Below are 22,805 nucleotides of genomic sequence, written 5' to 3' on the forward strand. Positions count from 1 at the left end.
ACCTATGAAAAAAATTCTAAACATTTCTCAAATTGAGCAGTCCATAACTTTATTTTCCAGTAAAAAAACACAAAATTCGTTGCACATTATTAGTCATATAATTGTAAAAAATGACAAAAAAAATACAAAATATCAATAAACTTATGGAATTTTTGTTCTTGGAGTTTTACGAAATTCAAAAATACGTAGCAAAATGCCAATTTCAAATATTTTTTCTGGAACTTTTGTATTCCAAAAATTCTTTTTTTTCGACCCCCGAATTTTTGAACAAGGATACAAAAAGTCCAAATTTGACAAAAAATCAAAAAATTTAACATGTTTTTGAATACAAAAAATATCGGATTTTTTTTTGGAATCTGGTTCAGGTGGAATTGTTTCTATTCCCAATTATCGATTTCTAAGCAACTTGGGTTTAGACAATCATCACATCACATGGCGAAAATCCAGTCTGCAATCCGCTAAAATCACCGTCTCCTAGCGAAGCAAAGCGACGCGAACAAAAAATATCGGATTTTTTTCATTTGTGGCATTTTGAACTCAATTCAAATTTATTTGAAAAAAATTAAAATAAAATATATTTAATATATTAATAATAATATTTATGTTCGAAAACATTTATTTAAAAAAAAACGAAAAACAAAATTCGTTATTTCATAAATCTTTTCAACATTTCAAGAAATGCGCATGTATGAGATAATTTTAAAACCTGTGATAATGAAATGCTTTTTAAAAAATCATAAAAATAGTTTTTTAAATGCTTGAAATCCATAAATTATAAATAACAAAAAAGCACATATTGAATCTGCGAAACTTAAAAATCCCATTTATTTTAATAAATTACTTATGCTGGTACAAATATTTTTAAAATTTGTTGACACCCTTTATAAGGCCGTTGCAAACATTTTTCAAAGTTTATGTCGCCCCCTTCAAAGTTGATTCGAAAAATCAGGGGGCAAAAAAAATTTTTTCATAAAACTGGAAAATTTCAATGGAAATAGAAGTCTAATCAACTCAAAACAATCTAAAATACTTAGCTGGTTTAAAAATATTTGGAACTTTTGTGATATTACAATGAGCAGCACCGCAAAAACTTTTTTTTTCTCGCAAAAATTTAATTTTCGTCAATACTTAGAAATTTTGGAAACTTATGATTGCAAAACAACTGGACAGGTGTATAATGCATTTTAAAACACTTTTTCCATTCAAATGTTGAAACCGTGGCCTGTAATTTAAAATTTTTTACGTTTTTATTTTTTGCTCCTCCCCCTCGACTTTGGTCAGAGTCGAGGGACATAAACTTCAAAAAATATTTGCAACGGCCTAATTGGCCCAAGAAAAAACATTTTCTAAATCTTCAACTTTTAACTTCAAAATTTTAATGAAATTCAGGTGCAATCAGCTAAACTCAATTTAAAATGCGTTTAGAATAATGTTTTGCATGTTAGGGTTTATGTTTATGTTTTAGAAAATGTTGATGTACAGTACCGCAAAAAGGTTTTTTTTCGCAGATTTTTTTGTTTTCGTCAAATTATACAAGTTACGGCCTGGCACCCCTAGCCGTATTGCACCAACACTTGCAGACTTGTCATACGAAGCATTCTTTCTGAAATAATAAAGCAGTCTAGTTTCATCCTTCAACCAGTGCAGTGCTGAAGTCAATTATCCGAACCTCCCCACGGGCCGGGAAGCAGCCAACATGGCCCGCTTCCCGGGAACCCCGTACATAACTGGCGCAGTCGGTCGTCTCGGTGGATTACCGAGACTTAAGGTAAGTAATTATTAAGTTTTAGTACAATAAATTTAGGGCAAAAAGTCTGGTTCACCAGCAATTTCCTGTGTCGATATTGCGAAATCGTAGTCGACACAGGCTATAAGTGTTTAGCATAGGGCAAAATTAGATTTTGCAATAAATTTAGGGCAAAAAGTCTGGTTAACCAGCAATTTCCTGTGTCGATATTGCGAAATCGTAGTCGACACAGGCTATAAGGTTTTAGTATAGGGCAAAATTAGATTTTGCCGTAAATTTAAGTGAAGAAAAAAAACCCCGCGTATGAACGTAGCCGATATGTGGATGATACGATGGTCAGCAGAAAATGCTTTGAAACGGTCGTCACCGCGTAGGAACGAAGACGATATTTGAACGATACGATGGTCAGCAGAAAATGCTTTGACATGGTCGTCGCGCTGACGCGATTGAAACGAAATATCCAAAACCAAAAGAGTTCTATAAAAATTAAAAATTAAAAATTAAAAATTAAAAATTAAAAATTAAAAATTAAAAATTAAAAATTAAAAATTAAAAATTAAAAATTAAAAATTAAAAATTAAAAATAAAAAATTAAAAATTAAAAATTAAAAATTAAAAATTAAAAATTAAAAATTAAAAATTAAAAATTAAAAATTAAAAATTAAAAATTAAAAATTAAAAATTAAAAATTAAAAATTAAAAATTAAAAATTAAAAATTAAAAATTAAAAATTAAAAATTAAAAATTAAAAATTAAAAATTAAAAATTAAAAATTAAAAATTAAAAATTAAAAATTAAAAATTAAAAATTAAAAATTAAAAATTAAAAATTAAAAATTAAAAATTAAAAATTAAAAATTAAAAATTAAAAATTAAAAATTAAAAATTAAAAATTAAAAATTAAAAATTAAAAATTAAAAATTAAAAATTAAAAATTAAAAATTAAAAATTAAAAATTAAAAATTAAAAATTAAAAATTAAAAATTAAAAATTAAAAATTAAAAATTAAAAATTAAAAATTAAAAATTAAAAATTAAAAATTAAAAATTAAAAATTAAAAATTAAAAATTAAAAATTAAAAATTAAAAATTAAAAATTAAAAATTAAAAATTAAAAATTAAAAATTAAAAATTAAAAATTAAAAATTAAAAATTAAAAATTAAAAATTAAAAATTAAAAATTAAAAATTAAAAATTAAAAATTAAAAATTAAAAATTAAAAATTAAAAATTAAAAATTAAAAATTAAAAATTAAAAATTAAAAATTAAAAATTAAAAATTAAAAATTAAAAATTAAAAATTAAAAATTAAAAATTAAAAATTAAAAATTAAAAATTAAAAATTAAAAATTAAAAATTAAAAATTAAAAATTAAAAATTAAAAATTAAAAATTAAAAATTAAAAATTAAAAATTAAAAATTAAAAATTAAAAATTAAAAATTAAAAATTAAAAATTAAAAATTAAAAATTAAAAATTAAAAATTAAAAATTAAAAATTAAAAATTAAAAATTAAAAATTAAAAATTAAAAATTAAAAATTAAAAATTAAAAATTAAAAATTAAAAATTAAAAATTAAAAATTAAAAATTAAAAATTAAAAATTAAAAATTAAAAATTAAAAATTAAAAATTAAAAATTAAAAATTAAAAATTAAAAATTAAAAATTAAAAATTAAAAATTAAAAATTAAAAATTAAAAATTAAAAATTAAAAATTAAAAATTAAAAATTAAAAATTAAAAATTAAAAATTAAAAATTAAAAATTAAAAATTAAAAATTAAAAATTAAAAATTAAAAATTAAAAATTAAAAATTAAAAATTAAAAATTAAAAATTAAAAATTAAAAATTAAAAATTAAAAATTAAAAATTAAAAATTAAAAATTAAAAATTAAAAATTAAAAATTAAAAATTAAAAATTAAAAATTAAAAATTAAAAATTAAAAATTAAAAATTAAAAATTAAAAATTAAAAATTAAAAATTAAAAATTAAAAATTAAAAATTAAAAATTAAAAATTAAAAATTAAAAATTAAAAATCAAAAATTAAAAATTAAAAATTAAAAATTGAGACGTTGTGTAATTTTATTGTAATCCATTATTACATGGAAATACAAAGGGTACAAGTGAATCGTAATCGAGGATTACGTAATCTTAGATTACATTCAATATAAATATTTATTTTTTTTTCATGTTTGTAATTTAGTATTACAAACTTGGAAATTTGTAATTTGAAATTACGAACTAGCTTGACAATTTTTCACCATTGTGTTTTCACGATACTTTTAAAATTCCCTAACCCAAAAAAAAAAGAAAAAAAAAAAATGGACGGGCAATTGTTACAAAGAATGATGTATTTTTTCCTGAAATTAATTCTGTTTTCATCAAATTATCCGAAGTCGATTCGCACAATATTATCATATGGTCGTGTTGCTCAATTGGAGCCCCAATTTGAAGATTTTCATTGGCATTTTTGTTAAACATTCTATTTACTAAATGTAAGCTATTTACTTTACTTTCATCCGCCTTTTACTTTTACAATAAGTATCAAATACACAAAAACAGCATCATGACTACCATAACGCTGAAAGAGAAAATGCACCTTTGTTTGACGATGGAGGAGTCGTTATATTGGCATTTTCTGTGTAACATTTTGTGTACTTGTTGTAAGTTGTCTATCTCTACTGTTATCTGTCTTTTACTTTCACTATAAACATCGAATATTAACCAATATTTTTTGATCCATAGAGAATCAGGATGATAATCACGAGCCGAAACCGAGGACTGGCAGGCAAACAGCATCGAAAAAAAAAATCAATAGCATCTTCATTCCTTCCTTTATTTGATATTTCTAACGCTTTTTACTTTTAGACTTCCACCATATTCACTCAACACCCGCTTGGTAACCACGTCTAGGGAAAGCAGCAGACGTGCAAAACAACCAGGCTAATTTCTCCCCAATGAACCTAACCAGCGTTGGAGAGGTAGTAATGGATATGAAGAATGAGTTGTAATTGTAAAATTTGTAATCATTGTGGCGTTAACGAAAAGAACAAAAAAAAAAAGGGTTTTATGCCGTGATTGAGGAGAGAGCAGACATAGCTCAACCTCAACCCAAGTGCTTTTGTCCCTTCCAAAAGCCTTAACCTGCGAAAATTCTGATGGATGCTACTAAGAAACTGTACACCGAATATCGCTGTTAGAATTAAGTTTGGTAGGACAAGTTAGCAAGAAATCGTTTAAATCAAACCAGAAAATTCTCATAATTCTTATGAGCCTGAGCCGCATTAACCAAATGCTAGGAATGTGATATCCTTGATACGTCAGGAATCCTTCCTGTTGCCATCCCGGGGCTCCAGACAACTAGATTTGTGAGGCCCTCGACACGTCAGGACTCCGTCTAGCCTGGAACAGTCATTGGGAATGTGATGTCCTCGATACGTCAGGCATCCGCCCTTGGACGAACTCCGCAGCAACTCGAGCACATCAGTGGAACTCAGAAAAAAAAAAAAAACTAAAACAGTTTTTTAAAGTCGAATCGAGACGATTCGAGTCTAACGATGGGGTAGTTACGGCCTGGCACCCCTAGCCGTATTGCACCAACACTTGCAGACTTGTCATACGAAGCATTCTTTCTGAAATAATAAAGCAGTCTAGTTTCATCCTTCAACCAGTGCAGTGCTGAAGTCAATTATCCGAACCTCCCCACGGGCCGGGAAGCAGCCAACATGGCCCGCTTCCCGGGAACCCCGTACATAACTTACATTTTTTGAAAACTTATGAATGCAACACAACTGGACTAGTTTAAAATTCATTTTAAAACACAGTTTTCATTCAAATGTAGAGATTATGGCTTGTGACTCCAATTTTTTTTATTTTTTTTTTTTTGTTTGAAAAATATTTGCATTGATTTTATGTGAAAATTATTGAAAAAAAACTCGAAACATTAATTGTAGACCTTTATTTTTTTTTATTTGATAAACAAAATAAACTTCAACATTTATGACTTTTCCGTTGTTTTTTTTTTTTCAACTAAATCATTAGACACTTTTAAAGATGCAAACAAAAAATCAGCGAAAGATAATCGTTGTAGATTACAGATTCGACTTTTAACTTAAAACTGACAGAAATAATAAAAACTAAAATAAATCTTCAAATTTAAGAAGAAAATCATAAAACATGATACCTTTTTTTGTAGAACATAACTTGAGCAAAAAGTCTTGATAAAACAAAAATCACGAAAAATTGGGCATTAGATAGTAAGGATAAGTCATTTCCATTAGAGCCACAAATATTTTCGCAATCAATTTTCTCTCCTTCCAACCTCGACCCACATTCGATTTCAAACTCCTTGGCAGATGATTCACGCTTGGCCCCTTTGGGAATTCCGCTTCCCGACATTACTTAACATTCTGTCTGTCTGCCATGCACTTGGGTGCGTCTTGCAAGGGTATTAGTGACAGCGCATTTTCCTTATTTTCCTTCCTCCCATCACACACACACCCGCACAAAGCGGATTTTCCTTCACACACTGATGTCATCCCAGAATAAAACGACGGAAAAACAAGAACAAAAAGGACCCATTTTCCAACCCCTCGGCACTGCTGCTGCTGTGGCTTTTCGATGGCAGTAAAACTTTGAACGTGAGCGTGATGTGAAGTGAGTTTTTCAGTCACGCAACAATTTTTGAAGAACGTAAAAACAAGATTTCGGAAATTTTGGTTCGTGAATGTTCTTTCGAAACGGTGCGTGCGTATTTTTAGACCGTGACGAACTTGAACTTGAACGATTTTTCGAGTTTTTCATTCGGTGGTCACCACTTGACGCAAATTTGTCTTCCCAATTGGATTTGAGAGTGTTTGAAAAAGAAAGCAAAAAAAAAACTCCCCACGTGGATCGCGCTGTGCTAACAATCCGCTCAGCTGGGTTCAAATCCAGCTCGTCGCGAGTGCTGTGCTAAGAAATTTGAAATTTTCGTGTAATTGAAAGCGAAAATCTGACACAAACCACAGCACCATTTGAGGGTTGGTTGCAACAGTGAGAAAGTGAAACAACCACAGCAGAGCCAAGCCATTTTGTCGTTTCGGTGAAAATCGATTGCTCGGCTGCAGTTTTAAGGGGAGCGGGCATCATCACTACAGAGAGAGTCACACACTGTGTGGCAATTGTCATACCAGCAGGAGTGTTTCAAGCCTGAACGAAAACATCAAGGTTTTTCACCTCTTTCCCTGAATGCTTTAGGCGGGGGGCTTGTGCAACATAAAATTGTTGATAGAGCATAGAGTGTGCTTTATGTGTATGCTTTTTTTTTCGCTTTGTTATTAGCCACAATTTTATGGTTTTTTTTATCGGTTTGGTGCCTCAATTATTGCAATTGTACGACGTTCAACGACAACCCCCTACCTCAACCTCTAATTTTCCGTTTAAAATAAAACAAAAAGTGAAAAGCGACAATTTTCCATTTCGCCATGCTGTCGAAGGATTTCAGCTGTTTAGCGCAATTCCTTTACAGCTGTGTGAAAATGCAAACCATCGACGACGAAAATATCGCGAATCGGGTTTGTGCGCAAGTCCGCAAACTGTCAACCAACAGAAAAAGGGGGTGTAAGTGGGTGGTGGTGTTCTCATTTTCGAGGAAAAACTTCAAAGCTGTTCTCGATTTTCTGACACCGTGTTGCTGTCAAAAAGTGAAAATAAACAACGCGCAAAGGTTTTCGGAAAATTGATTGCAGCTGGAGGATGCGTTTATTTGCGATGCAGACGTTGGATTATTGTGATTGTATTTATTTTTTGAATTTGGATCAAATAGATCTTTGATTTTTATTGTTTTTTTTTCACTGGAATTTGTTTTTTACACACAGCAAAAAAAAATCATGGTAATATAACATCTGGGAAGAGGTACATCTTTTATGACAGAAAAAAACGTGTAATTTTACCTCTGAAAATGTGTATTTTTACCACTTTTCTGGTGTTATGTAACTTTTTCAGTCAAAATTGAGGTAAAATTACCACATAGAAGAGGTAATATTCAACCTTTTAAAATTACAGCTTCCAAATTTACACATTTTTTTACTGTGTAATAATTATCTGTGTACGCAATAAGACAATCAGTTGAAAACAACCCTTGATATATATTTTATATACTTTTTTTGATGGCAAGAAATTATTAATACAAAATATGATTTAATTTTTTTTTGTTCTTTGTCAAACATGAGAAATTTTCGTTTGTTTGGCAGCTTTGATCCATACTAAATTTCCAATTTGTTTTTTTATATGTTGATTTTACATAGTAAAATTTGTGTAAACGCGGAAGGTGCAAATATAGAAGGTGTAATATTACTTCTTTTATAATGTAATAGATCAAAAAGTAAAATTACACTGGAACAGTAATAAATTTACACATTTTTAGAGGTAAAAGTACACGTCAAATTTTGAATAAGCAACACAGATAAAAAATGATGGTAATATTTTTCAGACAGATTTTGTGTCAAAAAAAATGTGAACACAGAAAAAAGGTTAATTTTGGAAGGTTGAAATTTTGGTTGGTTGAATATTACCTCTTTTTTGAGTAATGTTACTTATAAATGTGTAAAAATGTGAACCTGATGAAAATTCATCAGAAACTGATGAATATTCACCAATTCCTGATGTAATATTACACTTTTTTTTGACACAAAATCTGTCACCAATTCCTGATGAATATTAACAAATTTTTTTTCTGTGTTCAGAAAAAAAGTTGAATTTTCGAGTATTGAAATTTTGTTGCATGAATATTACCTTTTTTTTTTAGTAATTTTACCTACAAAATGTGTAAAAATGTGAAACTGATGAAAATTCACCAGAAACTAGAGGTGGGCAAAACCGCTCTTTTTTAAGAGCCGCTCATTTTCGTTCGCTCTTTAAAAAGAGAGCCGCGGAGTTTAAAAAAGAACCGTGGTTCTTTTTTTTGTGAGCCATGGTTCGTTCGCTCTTTTAAATGAACCGGCTCTTTGAGCGGATCGCTCTTTTTTGCCCACCTCTTCCAAGAACTGATGTTAATTCACCATTCCAAGATGTAACATTACCTCATATTTTTTTCTATTTGCTATCTTGTCGCAACCGCCATTTTGACGTTCCGAGAAAAACGCGTTTTAATGTGGATCTTAAATAAACAAAATCTGGATGTAAAATAAATGTAAATGTAAATATTACACTTTTTTGACAAAAAATTTGTCACCAATGCCTGATGTATGATGTGTACAGAAAAAAATAGTTGAATTTTTGAAGGTTGAAATTTTGTTGGTCGAATATTACTTTTTAATTTTTCCTACAAACCCTGTAAAAATGTGAAACTGATGAAAATTCACTAGAAACTGGTGTAAATTCACCATTCCAAGATGTAATATTACCATATTTTTTGTATATGCTATCTTTTCGCAACCGCCATTTTAACGTTCCGAGAAAAACTCGTTTTAATGTATAACTTAAATAAACAAAATCTTGATGTAAACAATAACATTTTTTTGTTTGGCTGACCGTTCTGAGCATTGTTCCGAAGTTGTATTGAATTTGGTTGCAGAAATCTCGAGTTATAATAAAAAAAAAAAAAAACATTGTTCGGGTATGAACGCGTGTCAAAATGTCTTCTGACTGCATTCCCTTTTGCCAATTGTCACACTTGCAACAATTTTCAGGGAGTGTCATTGATTTTTTCCGGTTTTTGTTGGATATCTCGAAAATTGAAATCAAATTTTGGGGATCTGTTGAGGGCAAAAGGTGAGGCATTGAAAGCTACACAAAATTGCTTTCTTAACTCAACCCTAAATGCACGTGCCGCAAGATAGCACGAGCACGACGATTTGTCACAGAAATGGTTGATGATTGTACAAATGGTGTACATTTTATATTCAAAAAACATATTTTAATTTTTTTTATAATGTTGACCAATTCTTCAAATTTATATCCAAAATCTACCTTTTAAAAATACCTTAAAGTCAAAAATTAAAAAAAAAAACATGAATAATAATATTAAATTTAAAATTCCACAAAACAAAACAAAAAGAAACGTCACAAACTTACCCTCTTCCAAAAAGGTCCTTTTTTTCGAATCAAATTCACACTCACACAGAGATAACCCCTGGCAGGATTCTGCGCAGCATCCCAACTGCTCGAAAATCCTAACCCCTTTCTCGAACATTTTTCCTTCAGTCCTGTCAAAAACGCAGACATTCTGAATCGATTTATTTTCCATCGAGACTTTAAAGTGGATTTGTTACTGAAAAACTGAACTCAAAATGTAATTTTTCAAGTACGAATTGTCGTGTTAATTTCCAGTGTGATTTTTTTCCCCCAAAGTGCCAAAATAAGAGTCACAATCGCTGCTTCGGGGGGGTGGCGAAGTTTCAAACTACTTCCATGTTGTTTTCGGAGATTGCCAGCCATCGTGGTGCGTGGAGAAGATGAAATTGTTTCGCTGACGGAGCAGAAAATGCTCAACTGGGGGGCTTGTTTCGGAAATGCGTGTGTGTGTGGATTAAGTAACGAGCTGGGCGAATGAAGTTTGGTGCGAAACTTAAAACAAATAATGCAATTTGCATGTTACGAAATTCTTACGCGTCGATTGGGTGGAGGAAAAATTTCAGGAAGTTTCGAGCTGCCTGCTATGGAGAACAACTGCTCGAAAGGAGTTGTCATTCACTGGTGGGGGGTTGGGGATTCGCTGGAAGGGTTGGATCCATTGATAAATGATGTACTTTCGTGCGTGGGAGAGAACTACTTTAGAAAAAAAAAGATGGCAAAAAAGTGTGAATGGAGTCCAACAACCACAACAATGGGCCATTTCTTGACGCACTTGCTTGCATACCGTCATTACCAATGAACTTGATGCTAATGGAGATAAAATATGTGATATTTTTTTCTTCTGTCCACGACACACAAGACAAACAACCATCACTACAAAGTGGGAAAAGGTCATAAAACTAGATCACCTTTGATGAGATAACACACTGAGCATAATGCGCGGAGATCACAATCCGAGTGAACATTAGGATTTATTGTTTCAACCACGTGTGTGTACTGCACAGGTGATATGTTGGAGAAAATTCATAACTGTCAATCTTGATTATGCTGAATGCTGAATGAATGAAGACGTGTGAGAGAATGTTGACACTGTTTCACGATGCACTGAACTCAGCTGAAGCACTGACCTTGTGGATATTGTAATTTAAGACTTTTAATGAGCTGGAAATTTGCATTCATACGATTTCAATTACTCAAACTCAGAACGTCTTATTTGAAAACTGAGTTGAAATCTGCTTCTCAAATTTATTTTTATTATTATTATATTAACACTATTATTTAGTAAAAGTTCCCAACTTTACGCAATCCCCACCTTTGCGAAAAATTCACATGACTCGCCCACATTTTTCACACATTATACCCCAAGCTCAGATGCTTCAAATCATCCTAACCAACATTCGACTAATTCACCGTTATGCAAATGTGCACGCCCACAGCGCAAAATCCATCAACTTTTGATGCGCGCGCGCGGAAATCTGATACGAAACAACAAGATTCATGGAGATGGCCACCTCCCCCGTATGAGGGCGGGTTGGCGGCCGCCGCTTTTTCCGCCGGCTTGTTGGACTTTGTTGTGTTATGTGTAAAGTTTAGCTGGTTACAGTGTGGAGTTGGTGGCTTTTGTTATAATTTTCGGTGTGAAAAGTTGAGCTTGTAACATTTTACATTGAATGCAATTTCAGTTCTTTATTCCGTCACATGCTAAGATGAGTGTTTTCAGAGATTATGAAAAGTATTGCTTGATTTTTTTTTTGACATACAAAAATTTAGAAATTTCCGCGAATATTTTTCTATATTGAAAAATAGCAATTTAGTATTTTTTTAGAATATTTTCTTGCACTACTTGAAAGTAACAAACGAAATATGGCCAAATTTTCCCTATATTTTTGTATTTGTATTCTCCTTTTCATTACTTTTGTATATATTTTTGGTAGACAAAAAGTGCCAACTTTTGGCGAAAGGGTTTGACGAACGTTTTGTGTTTGGCAAAGCTATGATATTTTGAAAAATTAGATTTTTTTTTTTTAATTTTGGAACACGCACACAAAAAAAAACAAAATATGTTGTTTTTTTATAAAGTGCACTGCTTTTGAGTAATAGCCATTTTAATGTTAAATTATTGAACAAAATTGTCTTTCCAAGTGTCTTTCTTAAATTTAAATAAAATAGTATCCATCCTTGTCCATCTATAAAAAAATATTCGAAATGCTGAGATTCTCTACAATTCTCAGCAATTACAAGTTACATCTCAAAAGGGCCTTAAATCATATAATCAGGACCTGTTGAAATGTTTGTCGTAATTTCAAAAATAATAAAATATTGTTTCTTTCAGTTAAATAGTTTCACACACGTTTCACATGTTAACATTGAAACTCTGATCAATGGTTTCCAATATATCATCAATTGAAAATTGAGGTCCAATTGGGTAGAACATGAAAAAACTTTTTTTTCTTTTTTGTCTATCTTTTTTTTTATTTTTTTTATTTTTTTTTGCAGAACCATTCCTCAGCAACCAAAGGTCGAATCTACAAATCCAAAAAAGAAAATTGTAGAGAATTTTCTCAGCTTTTCGAATATTTGTTTTCATAGATGGACAAGGATGGACACCACCTTAAAAAAAATACAATTTTGTTAAATAATTTTATCTTGAAATGGCTGTAACTCAAAAACGCTTTGCAATTAATCAAAATTTTACAAAAGTACTTTTCGATTTGGTTTTCAATTTTACATCGAAGACGATTTTTTGAATTTTTGTTTTTGTGCCATTTCGATACATTCTAAAAAAATACTGTTTTTTCATACCATAAAGCTCAAAAGTTGTCACTTTTTGTCTATTTAACGTATCAAAAAATGAAAAAAAGTCAAAATCAGTTTTTTTCGCAATAAAAAGTTATTTAGAAAAATATTTAAGAGTGTTACTATTTTTTTCTAAATAGCCCTAATTATAACCAACAACTTTGCAGAAGACTCCAAATCAATCAGGAAGTCCCTTCTACAGATTTTTTAATGTTTTCATAGCACTTTCCGATGGACAAAATTTCATACAAATTAAAAAAATACAAAATTAAGTTTTTTTTTTGCAAAATTCTAGAGAACTGTTCAATTAATTCTTAAACACAAATTTTGAACACATAGCAATAGCATTTTTGATTGACCTTTTCTCAAAATTGTATGAGGTCTCAAAAATAAAAGTTCATCGAAGTCTAAATGTTATGCTCAAAACAGGGTGATCTACCCTAATTCGTTTGGAGCAGCCATTCCAGATATACAGATAAATCTGTATTTTACAGATTTTTCGATCCAAAAAATCCCAAAAATCTGTGTATACAGATTTTTTTTAAAATGGTTATATTTGAAAGTTTCAACAATTTAGTAATCAATTTATGCTTTAATATGATTAAAAAGCATACGGGAATTCGACAAGATACAGATAAAATACAGATTTATTTTCAAGAAAATACAGATCTCCCACAAAATAATCTGGCAACGTTGGTTTGGAGATTATTTTTAAATAATAAAGCAGATTCATTAAAAAAGAACTTTTAATTTCATTATATTTAAAATGGCATTCCAAAACTTAACCCTCAGCTATTTGAACCTCAACTCAAAAACATCCACCCGCATAACATTCCGCGCTGATGTGCCAATTTCCACAACCTTTAAAAGCTCCGTTGTATGCACCCGATTCGAAGGGTCGCTGCAGCACAGGTAGTCAATAAACAAACCCCACCGCTGCCGCTCCAAACAACAAAAACAGCAAAAATAAAGTTCTCCACGCGCGCAGACAATCCGCGCGGTTTCTAGGTTGAACGAAAGGAAAATCTAAGGTTACGGCGCGAGCAACACTTTGTTTGATCTATGATCAATGTGGTCTTCGCTACCTTTAGGTAGGGTGTCCAAAGTTGTGGGATTAAATTAAAATTGATGATTTTAGTTTTGAAACTTGTGAAATTTCTAAGAGCAGGGTTTTTTTGTTTTTTTCTAAACGGAAATTCCCGAAGCAAAAATCCTGAACTCCCTACCTCTACCTATACTCGAAGCGGGTTGGCAATCTCCGTTAACAACCTTCAATTACCGTTTACTTTTCCAACGTTGCAGCAGTGACCAACAAAAATAAGACATAGATTGGTGCGTAACTTTTTGGTTTTCTCTTGCCCTCGAAAAAAGAAGGGTTCGTCGAATTGAAGGAAGATCCGCAAATCGATAAAAAAAAACTAAAACAGGTGCTCCGGAATGACCACCGGTGCAGCCGCCGCCGGGGCGGTCCACCAGCTTTGAGTGATAATCGATTCGACGTGCCAGGAAATGCCGTAACGCGCAGCAAGAGAGTGACTTGAAGTTTTGATCTGCAAAGACTGAAGATGTTGACACGTGCCGTGAACGCGTTCCGCAAGCGGCGTCCAAAAGGCGGCGCCGACCAGGAGGGGCTGGCCAGCGAAACCGAAACGGAAACCGAGGACTGTGCCAGCTGCCGGTCGGAACCGATTGGCCGGCTCAACAGTGACACCTCGACGGTGAGCGACGGTGAACTTGCCCAGCTGACGGCCAGCAGCAGTAGTGGTGCGGACCAGCGGGGACGTTCGAAACGGTTTGCCGGATTTACCGGGTCCACCAGCAGTGCGGCGTCCCTGCTCCGACTGCGGTCACGGTCCCGCTCGAAGGACGTCGGGTTGGCACAAAGTACGATAAGTAACGGTGGTCGTGGTGAGAAAGGATCGAAACATCCCGACAAGTGTTGTGTGAATTGTGGTGGTTCTGGGACTGGTTCTGGATCTGGCAAGGGTAAAGGCAAAACACGCCAGAAATTGCGACGAGCGGTTCAAACTGAGACGCCGGACGATGTAACGGATGGTGGATCCGGCCATGGGACACCGACGCCACCGGTGATTTCTTCTTCCGATGGTGGTGGTAGTGGACGGAAAACAGGTGTGGATTGGTTTGATGGTTTTGGGGGTTTGGTTTTTTCTCATGTTTCTTAAGTGTGATGAACGTCTTAATTTCAGATTACGATGATTTTCCCAAGATCTTCATTTCCCCTGTTCTAATTGTTATGGTTTGTTGGTTTTCCTGTTGTTTGATTTTTGTTTCGGCAAATTTATAGTATTTTTCGCTACCCACGCCCCAAGTCTTAGGTTAAACCCAGGAAGTCGCAATTTTTAGAAATTAATACTCAAATCTATTTAAAAAATATAAATTCTCAGATATGAGAAGTATTGAACAGGTTATTATTTTAGCAATACAATATTTTTTCGTTTAAAATTTATGTTTTAACAATAGATGATTGCATACATCTGATTTTTGTTGTTGAATGTAACTCCTTTTTTGGCTTGATTTGTTTTGTTACCTTAACTTAAATCAAACAAATTTATGCGGCCAAATCTGGTTCTGTAAATTCTGTGGATGATATTTATATTTTCCAAATAGAAGCTTACTCTATCAGATTTGCCGATATTAGAATAACTGAATAACTTAGCAGCGAATATATTTGCAACTCGGCAGATTTTTAGTTTTTTGCAGAAATCTAAGCAAACAAAAAATATTACTGAAAGGCTCAGATGTTTTGATTTCGACAGATTTCTTATGAATGCTTAAATCAAAACTAAATATGAGAAATCTACTGAATAATTGTCAGAAATTTGGTTTAATTAAAAATCTTTAAAAAAAAATCTCCATCCCGGGATTTTTTATATTTTATCCCGGGAATTCCAGAAATTGAAAAAAAAACAAATTTTGGTCTGGAAATTCAAATTTGATATTGGAAACAGATGAACAATTGAATACTTAGTAATCGATAAAAATTTTGTATTATAAAATTTGTATTCGGCATATATATCAGCATTAATTTGGCTTATTAAGGAAAATTGTTAAAATTTTAGTTATTTATCTTTAAATAAAGACTTGATATCACTTTTACATATATTAATGACATTAATCTTGAAAAAAAAAACTCTACAAACTTTTGAATTAATTCTGTCCTCCCTACCCTTCACCATTCAAATTTATTAGATTTTCGTCTGCCAGTTTTTTTTTCAGATTTTTAATAAATACTTTGCCAGATTTCACAAATTATGACCTGGGTATAGTTTTATTCGTTTTTGTTTCTTATTTTTCTAAGACAGTTTTAAAGATTTTGTTTAAGCTGATGCAGTCATGTTAAAAAATAAATAAAAGAAATATATTAATAAGAAACTTATTTAATTTGAAAAAAAATGGAAGAAAAATTGTGGCAAATGGGCAGTATACATGATTGCTGAGTGTCGCAGGACTCTCGCCCTTTGCTATTAGTAAGTATCCAGCAAAGCAAAGGGTATAGCATGCATTTGATACTGTCAACTCCCATTCGGCTGTGTTCTCGTCGCTGTCATGTTGTAAACTGGAGCCGAGGGAGGTCCTGTTGTGGATTCTAGTTGGAGGTGGTCCGAAGATCATTGAAGAAGGTAGAATTCGCCATCACCCAAGACACGAAGGCACGAAGGATAGACCATGTCTTGGGGGGTGAAAGGATGATAGGATTTAGTGATAATACCACAATTTTAATATTTGTCTTTCTCTCTTATTTCAGAGGATGCCTGTTCTGAGTTCTAAGTGTTGCAGAAGCCTTCCGCTCTACACAATGGAGCCTTCCTTCTATCATTTCCTGTATTTTGAAAAAAGTGATGCGCCGAATGTCGACATATAGTTTATCACACTTACTCCATACGGTGTGAGCGTGAAATGCTGTATGTTTGCAATTGGTGCATTGGCTATTTTCAAATCAGGCTAGATTTTTCCTATTATTTTAAGATAAAATTTAGTAAAATCTATCCATCTATTTATTTTGCTATTGCTATAACTTGTCCCTTACCTCACAAACTTTAACTACTCTATTCTTCAAACTTGGAATCGCAATACATTATTGTAGAAATGTAACAGTTGAAAAAAAAAAATGGTAAGAAATTTGGGCATAACTGTTATTAATATGATTAAAGGTACGTTCAATCTGTTTTATTATATATATTAACTATTCTAGTTTGTTTGTCCTGTCCCATATTTCACAACTTCAGTTGTTATCTTGTAAACTTCTCGTTACAAGTTGGTAGTTCTGTCTAGTTGCAAAATAAGGTTTCTTTATTCTTTCTTTATGTGTTAGTCTGTTATTCAATGTTCGATTTTATTTTACATTGTACTTATCCCATTTTTTCTCTTTTTCTCTTTCATGTACCTTGCGAGCATACGATGACCAAAAAAGTCATTGTATAAGCCAACACACGTGTATTTTTCACAAAGCCGCGAAACAGAACAAGTATTTTTATAAGTGCGTGAATAACAATCGGTCGTTGAAGCTCAAAAAATGTGAGAACAATATCGCGCCGTGGTTCAGTGATAATAAGGCGAAGAAAGTAGACGACGATTCCGCATGAAGAATATAGCGGAAATTATGTGTTAATTGCACAATGGATGAAGGTTTGAAGTTGACACTATCAAAAGGGAATGGTAAGATGCAATAGTAATATTGCTAGGTTTGATAGTGTCAAAAGGTAAGATCAAGGAATAGGGATTATATGAAACTATATTGTCATAATTATTGTATTCACTGAAATATCTATCCGCTTTCTACCCCCAATGTGTCCTGCACTGGGGGTGCCTGGGGTAACTTCGAGTTGACCTGGGCCGCCCGAGGAATTATGTCGTAGGTGGTTCGTGTACTTCTCACTCACCTCTCCTCGCGGCAAGGTTTTCCGTAGGTCTACACTCGAACATGCAACATGGGAAAGCATGAATCTTCAGCTGAAGCCGGACGAATGTATTCCGAAATTACAGAATTACAGAATTACAGAAAAAAAATGGAAGAAAAATTGTGGTTCATTCAAATCCAACGCACACCAAAAAACAATGTTTAGATTGAAGTGTAGATTATAATCAATTAACAGTATTGAGCTAATTCTGTGATTTTTAGCTTGAAAAACATAACAAATATGATGTAAACATAGATTCTATGACCGTTTCTAAAATTTCTCGGGAACCCGGGAATTCCCGGGATTCAAAAAATATTTTTCCCGTTTCACGGGAAATTCAAAACCCGGAAAAATTGGAGTCCCTAAATATCTTTAAATGTGTAAATTTGAACACAAATTAATTGGTTGATGAGACTTTTTGATAGCTGATCATCATGATTTTTTCAAATGTTTTTGTTTAAAGATTCATAAAACCTCGCATATATTTAATTTGAAATTAAAAAAAACTAGTGGAAAAAAGAGGCAGGATTTAAAATGATTCTGTCGACTTGAAAAAAACAGAAAACCCCCACAATATTCGTTTATTTTCTATAATAGAGGTCTTCAACCAGTGCACAGTGGGAAAAAAGGACCCAAAAAATTACCGCAACATGATTTCGCGCAAACCATCGATTGCTATACACCAAACGCTTCGTTTTTGCACCAGGAACAATAATCCGATGAAAAATCGCACTGCACGGACCGGTGGCCGGAGTACAGGCCACCGGAAGATCCGGATTTTTGTAAAAAGTGTCAGATTATTCCAATTGTGATCTGATAAGCTTTCTTCTACCACGAATAGTCATGCAAAACAATCTTAGAATAACATTAAATGCCATAGGACCCATCGGAACCGGTTCCACCGATCTCCGGTGGCCACATCCGGAACCGCATTAGGAAACAGCGTAAACTAGTCATGCGACGTATCAAACTTCTTGATTTTGGATGGGGACATGAGTTATACACTCCTCTCTTAAAAACATGAAGTTTGATATGTCGCAAGAGTGGTTTCAGGAATTTGCCAAATATGATCTTCGGATGTGGCCACCGGAGAACCTGGGAACCGGTCACCGGAAGTAAAAATACATTTTAAGGATACTCTCCATCCAAAATCAAGAAGTTTGATACGTCGCATGACTAGTTTACGCTGTTTCCTAATGCGGTTCCGGATGTGGCCACCGGAGATCGGTGGAACCGGTTCCGATGGGTCTTATGGCATTTAATATTATTCTAGGATTGTTTTGCGTGACTATTCATGGTAGAAGAAAGCTTGTCAGATCACAATTGGATAAATCTGACACTTTTTCCAAAAATCCGGATCTTCCGGTGGCCTGTACTCCGGCCACCGGTCCGTGCAGTGCGATTTTTCATCGGATTATTGTTCCTGGTGCAAAAACGAAGCGTTTGGTGTATAGCAATCGATGGTTTGCGCGAAATCATGTTGCGGTAATTTTTTGGGTCCTTTTTTCCCACTGTGCAGTGTACTCACAAAAAATATAAGATAATTATTTTCAATTTTCAAGAGCTTTTCATGATTAAGAGCATGCAACAATTCAAAATTTTTATTAGTTAAAAAAATGTCTTTGAATTTGCTTCAAAAATGTATTTGTTGACGCGCTCAAAACTTTTGAAAAATATTCTAATTTGAGAAATTTTACTGATTTGCATGTAATTACAATTTCGATGCTTTTTTATGCAACAAGTTTCTTTTCTTTTTAGAGATTTTATAATTTCAAAATTTACAAGTAAAAACATTTTTAACCTCTGAATCTTTAAACTAATATGAAGAACAGCTCACATTTAGAATTTTACCGAATTCCGTGAATTTTACTGATTTTTCAACTGCTGAACAGATCAGTAAACTAGAAATTACCGAATTTGGTAAACCTTACCGAAATTCGATAATGAAATTCATGATTGTTCATCGTACTACCGATTTTCGGTTAAATTTTGTTCATTTTGACAGATGGTTTACCGATCTAAACTATACCGAGTTTTCAACTATCGAATTCGATGAAGAAGTCTAAGTGTGTTCATACTTGCTTCACACTTAGATTTTTACCGAAATTTCAACTGCTGAACAGATCGGTAAATTGAAAATCACAGAATTCGGTAAAAAAAAAATACCGAAATTTGGAAATGAAGTTCATGATTGTTCATCGTACAACAGATATTCGGTAAAATTTTGTCCATTTCGACAGATAGTTTATCGATCTAAACTTGACCGATTTTTCAACTACCGAATTTGGTGAAGAAATCTAAGTGTGCACACTTAGAATTTTTACCGAATTTGCTAAAATTTACCGAATTTCCAACTGCTGAACAGATCGGCAATATTAATATTATTTGAACTGTAATATTTAATCGTTTGATGTTTGGTAGTAATGAATCGAATAAAGTTATTTTCTCAAGTTTTATTAATTTGTAAAGTTTATTATTTATTAAAATTACTTAATTTTTATTTCTAAGATTCTTTAGAAAAAAAGGTAATCAAATAAAAGGTTGTTCATTTCGTTTGTGTGCAAAGCAAATTAAAAAAAATACCAGGTACTCCCCAGACGAGGTTAATAGGTCGTCCAGATCTGCCCCCTAACGACTTAATCTCCCACATCCCAACTGCAACCCGTTAGTTTACATATCCACATACGGGTTAGCAAAATGTCCTCAACTCAACTCTTAATGCTCGTGTTTGTGTGTGTCTGGTGCGTTGAACATTCTGGCCGGCCGCTTTCTAGGTCACAACCCAGAGTTGAAGCTGGCTTGCATTCCTCCTCCGGAAGGTGGTGCATAACTGTAACCCCTCTGCGCCATTACCAGAGTGCATCGGAGGAGGATCCTCTCCTCTGGTTCGTTCGCAAATCTTTTCAGGCCACGATGCGTGAAGCTCTCTCGGTGCATTAGCAAAAGCGAAGCTTTTAAACGAAATTACTTTCAAATTAAGTCTAATAATCGTGCACTTCTCTGTGTACCGTCGAGCCCCGCAGCATACCTATGTGTGGCAATTTTATGTAATAACAACGGTTTTGCGCCAACCTGTCTTCTTCCAATAAACTGCTCCAAATATTCACACGAGTTCGGCTGGAAATAATGGGCAAAATCGCTCGCGTCTGGGTGTGCAACCGTCAATATTTGTCTTTAGGTTCTTCCCACCGCAGCCCCGAACAACGCCCAACCTTTTACAAAATAGATTCACGCGAAGCGGTGATTATTTGGTGTGCAAAAACTGCATCTTTAATCGACGTTTCGCCGTTCCAAGTCATCTCTGTGGGTGTCAATTTGGGCCGTGTTCCACACCGCGGAGGCCATTAGTTAAAAGTGTTGAAAATCACTTAAACTTCTGCGGCTACGGCTTGTCTAATAAAAATGGGCACGACTGGGACGCGACCCCCTCGAGAGGGGCTAAACGAGAACGTTTTCGTGACTGTGATCGAGTTAAAATGCCACCCGAGAAGCTCAGGGCTCAGAAGGGCACCTGACTCGCTGATCCGAAGGTGGTTAATTAGGTTGTTACGTAATAGCTGGGTTGGGCTATGGAGCAACTTGCATTGTAAGGGAAAACAAACAGGAAAAGGGTCGAGTCCCCAAAATTATGGACGACTACCGAAGGTTGCATCTTCGGCTCAAATAATGAATGATTAAGGGTTGGCTACAGTCTAGATCTTATTAACGACCGGAAAGGAGTGGATGCGAAGGCGTTGTCGTCGCGCCGGTGGGTAGATCTTGAGTTGGACCTGTAGCTCGAATATGGGATGGGCACCAGAAACCGAGTTATGGAACTAGAGTTGTGACATTGATTGATGCAATGGCTTCGGTCATGAACAATCAACCTAATAGATTGTAACTTCCCGTAACGGACTTTGGCTACTATGAAGTGTTCCTAGAAAATTCAAAATTTCAATCTTGACATCTACCCTTGATCGTCCAACGAACGACCTTGAAGAAATGTGTTCTAATTATATCCGTCGTCGAATCCAATTATTTCACAATCACCTGCAATCTTCTTCAAGGGCTCTCCACATCGCTTGAAACTATCCCTCTTTCGCTGCAATTCCTTCTCCAGCGCCTTTTAATCTTGTTTGCGAAAGCCTCTCATCACCCTCTCGACGGCTTGAACATCGATCGCGACGTTACCACGAGGGCCGGAAGAAAGTGGCATGCAAAGCAGCTATCAACACCGCACAACACACGTTTTTGCTTCGCGACGTTTTGCTGCTTCACCTCAAGTTCAAGTTCATGGTCCACTCTTGGAGACCTATTAATAGCCACCAACAACGGGGCGTCGTAACGACGAAGGCAAAAGTGGCACTTCAAAACTCTTCAACCTTGGGCAATTTTATTGATTTTTGGGCTGTTTGATTTGTTTATTGTTTTTTTTCTGTTTCTCACGATTTGTGTTTGGCTTGTGAATTTTTGCACCTTTTCTGTGTCGATTGTGTTACGTAACTGTAATGAACCTAAATTGCGATGCATTTCTGTCGATTATCTTTTTCTACCAGTTTCTCCCCCTTGTACAAATATACTAAATTTCAACCTTCCCTTCTTCAATCATTCCAGTCCTATGCGGTAATCGTGTGAGCCAAATGACCCGCGCGTACGATGACATCGATGCCGTAACGCGCCTGCTGGAGGAAAAGGAAAAGGACCTGGAGCTGACGGTCCAGATCGGGAAGGAGCTGCTGACGCAGAACACGCACCTCGAGAGCCGGGTAGCCGAGCTGGAGCAGGAGCTGAAGAACACGAACGAGAACCTGTCGCAGCTCGCCCACGAGCTGCACCAGAAGAACGAGCTGATCGGCATCCTCACCAACGACGTGGACGACAGCGGCAGCGAGAATGGTGAGCTTATTGGTTTTTCTTTTCAAAATTCTAAGTTGTTTCAGGGTTGTTACGAAAAAATATATTATTCAAGCAATGGAAATTCCAAAAATACGTTTAAAACCATTAATAGTAGTTTATGCAACAAGTTGCAAAAAGAGGATTTTTTCAGCACGAGTCGTACATTTATCCAACGAGGTTCACCGAGTTGGATAAATACGACGAGTGCTGAAAAAATCAAGTTTTGCAACGAGTTCCATACAACATTTTTTGCAATTCCGAAAAACACCCATTGAGTGAAATTTTAAGTCAAATTTTCATGTATTTTGTCAATAAATCGTTTAAATCAAAAAAAAATTGAAAAGTGTTACTTTTCGAAACAAGTGCTGAAAAGTTCAACTTTTCAGCACCCATTTCAGTGCTGAAAAGTAGAACTT

General features: G+C 33.8%; 1 protein-coding gene and 1 long non-coding RNA gene across 10 annotated transcripts in view; both read left to right on the plus strand.

Annotated features, from left to right (window-relative positions):
• The window catches only part of LOC120423474 (trafficking kinesin-binding protein milt), a 150,225-nt gene that overhangs the window by 119,506 nt on the left and 7,914 nt on the right, over positions 1–22,805 (plus strand). For 6 of the 9 annotated variants that reach the window (XM_039587309.2, XM_039587307.2, XM_039587304.2 and 3 more), the window contains one exon: positions 22,108–22,389. In XM_039587309.2, coding sequence (XP_039443243.1) covers positions 22,108–22,389 — 282 coding nt within the window. Of the gene's footprint in view, positions 1–6,818; positions 6,953–14,156; positions 14,480–14,569; positions 14,726–22,107; positions 22,390–22,805 lie in introns of those variants that run through there. The other 3 variants (XM_039587311.2, XM_039587308.2, XM_039587312.2) reach the window with 3 other exon arrangements.
• On the plus strand, positions 1,532–5,411 carry LOC120423476 (uncharacterized). The gene is made up of 2 exons (XR_005606244.2): positions 1,532–1,768; positions 4,490–5,411. It is a non-coding gene; the product is annotated as an uncharacterized LOC120423476 (long non-coding RNA).

This window comes from Culex pipiens, chromosome 2 (genome assembly GCF_016801865.2).
Source record: "Culex pipiens pallens isolate TS chromosome 2, TS_CPP_V2, whole genome shotgun sequence".
NCBI lineage: Eukaryota > Metazoa > Arthropoda > Insecta > Diptera > Culicidae > Culex > Culex pipiens.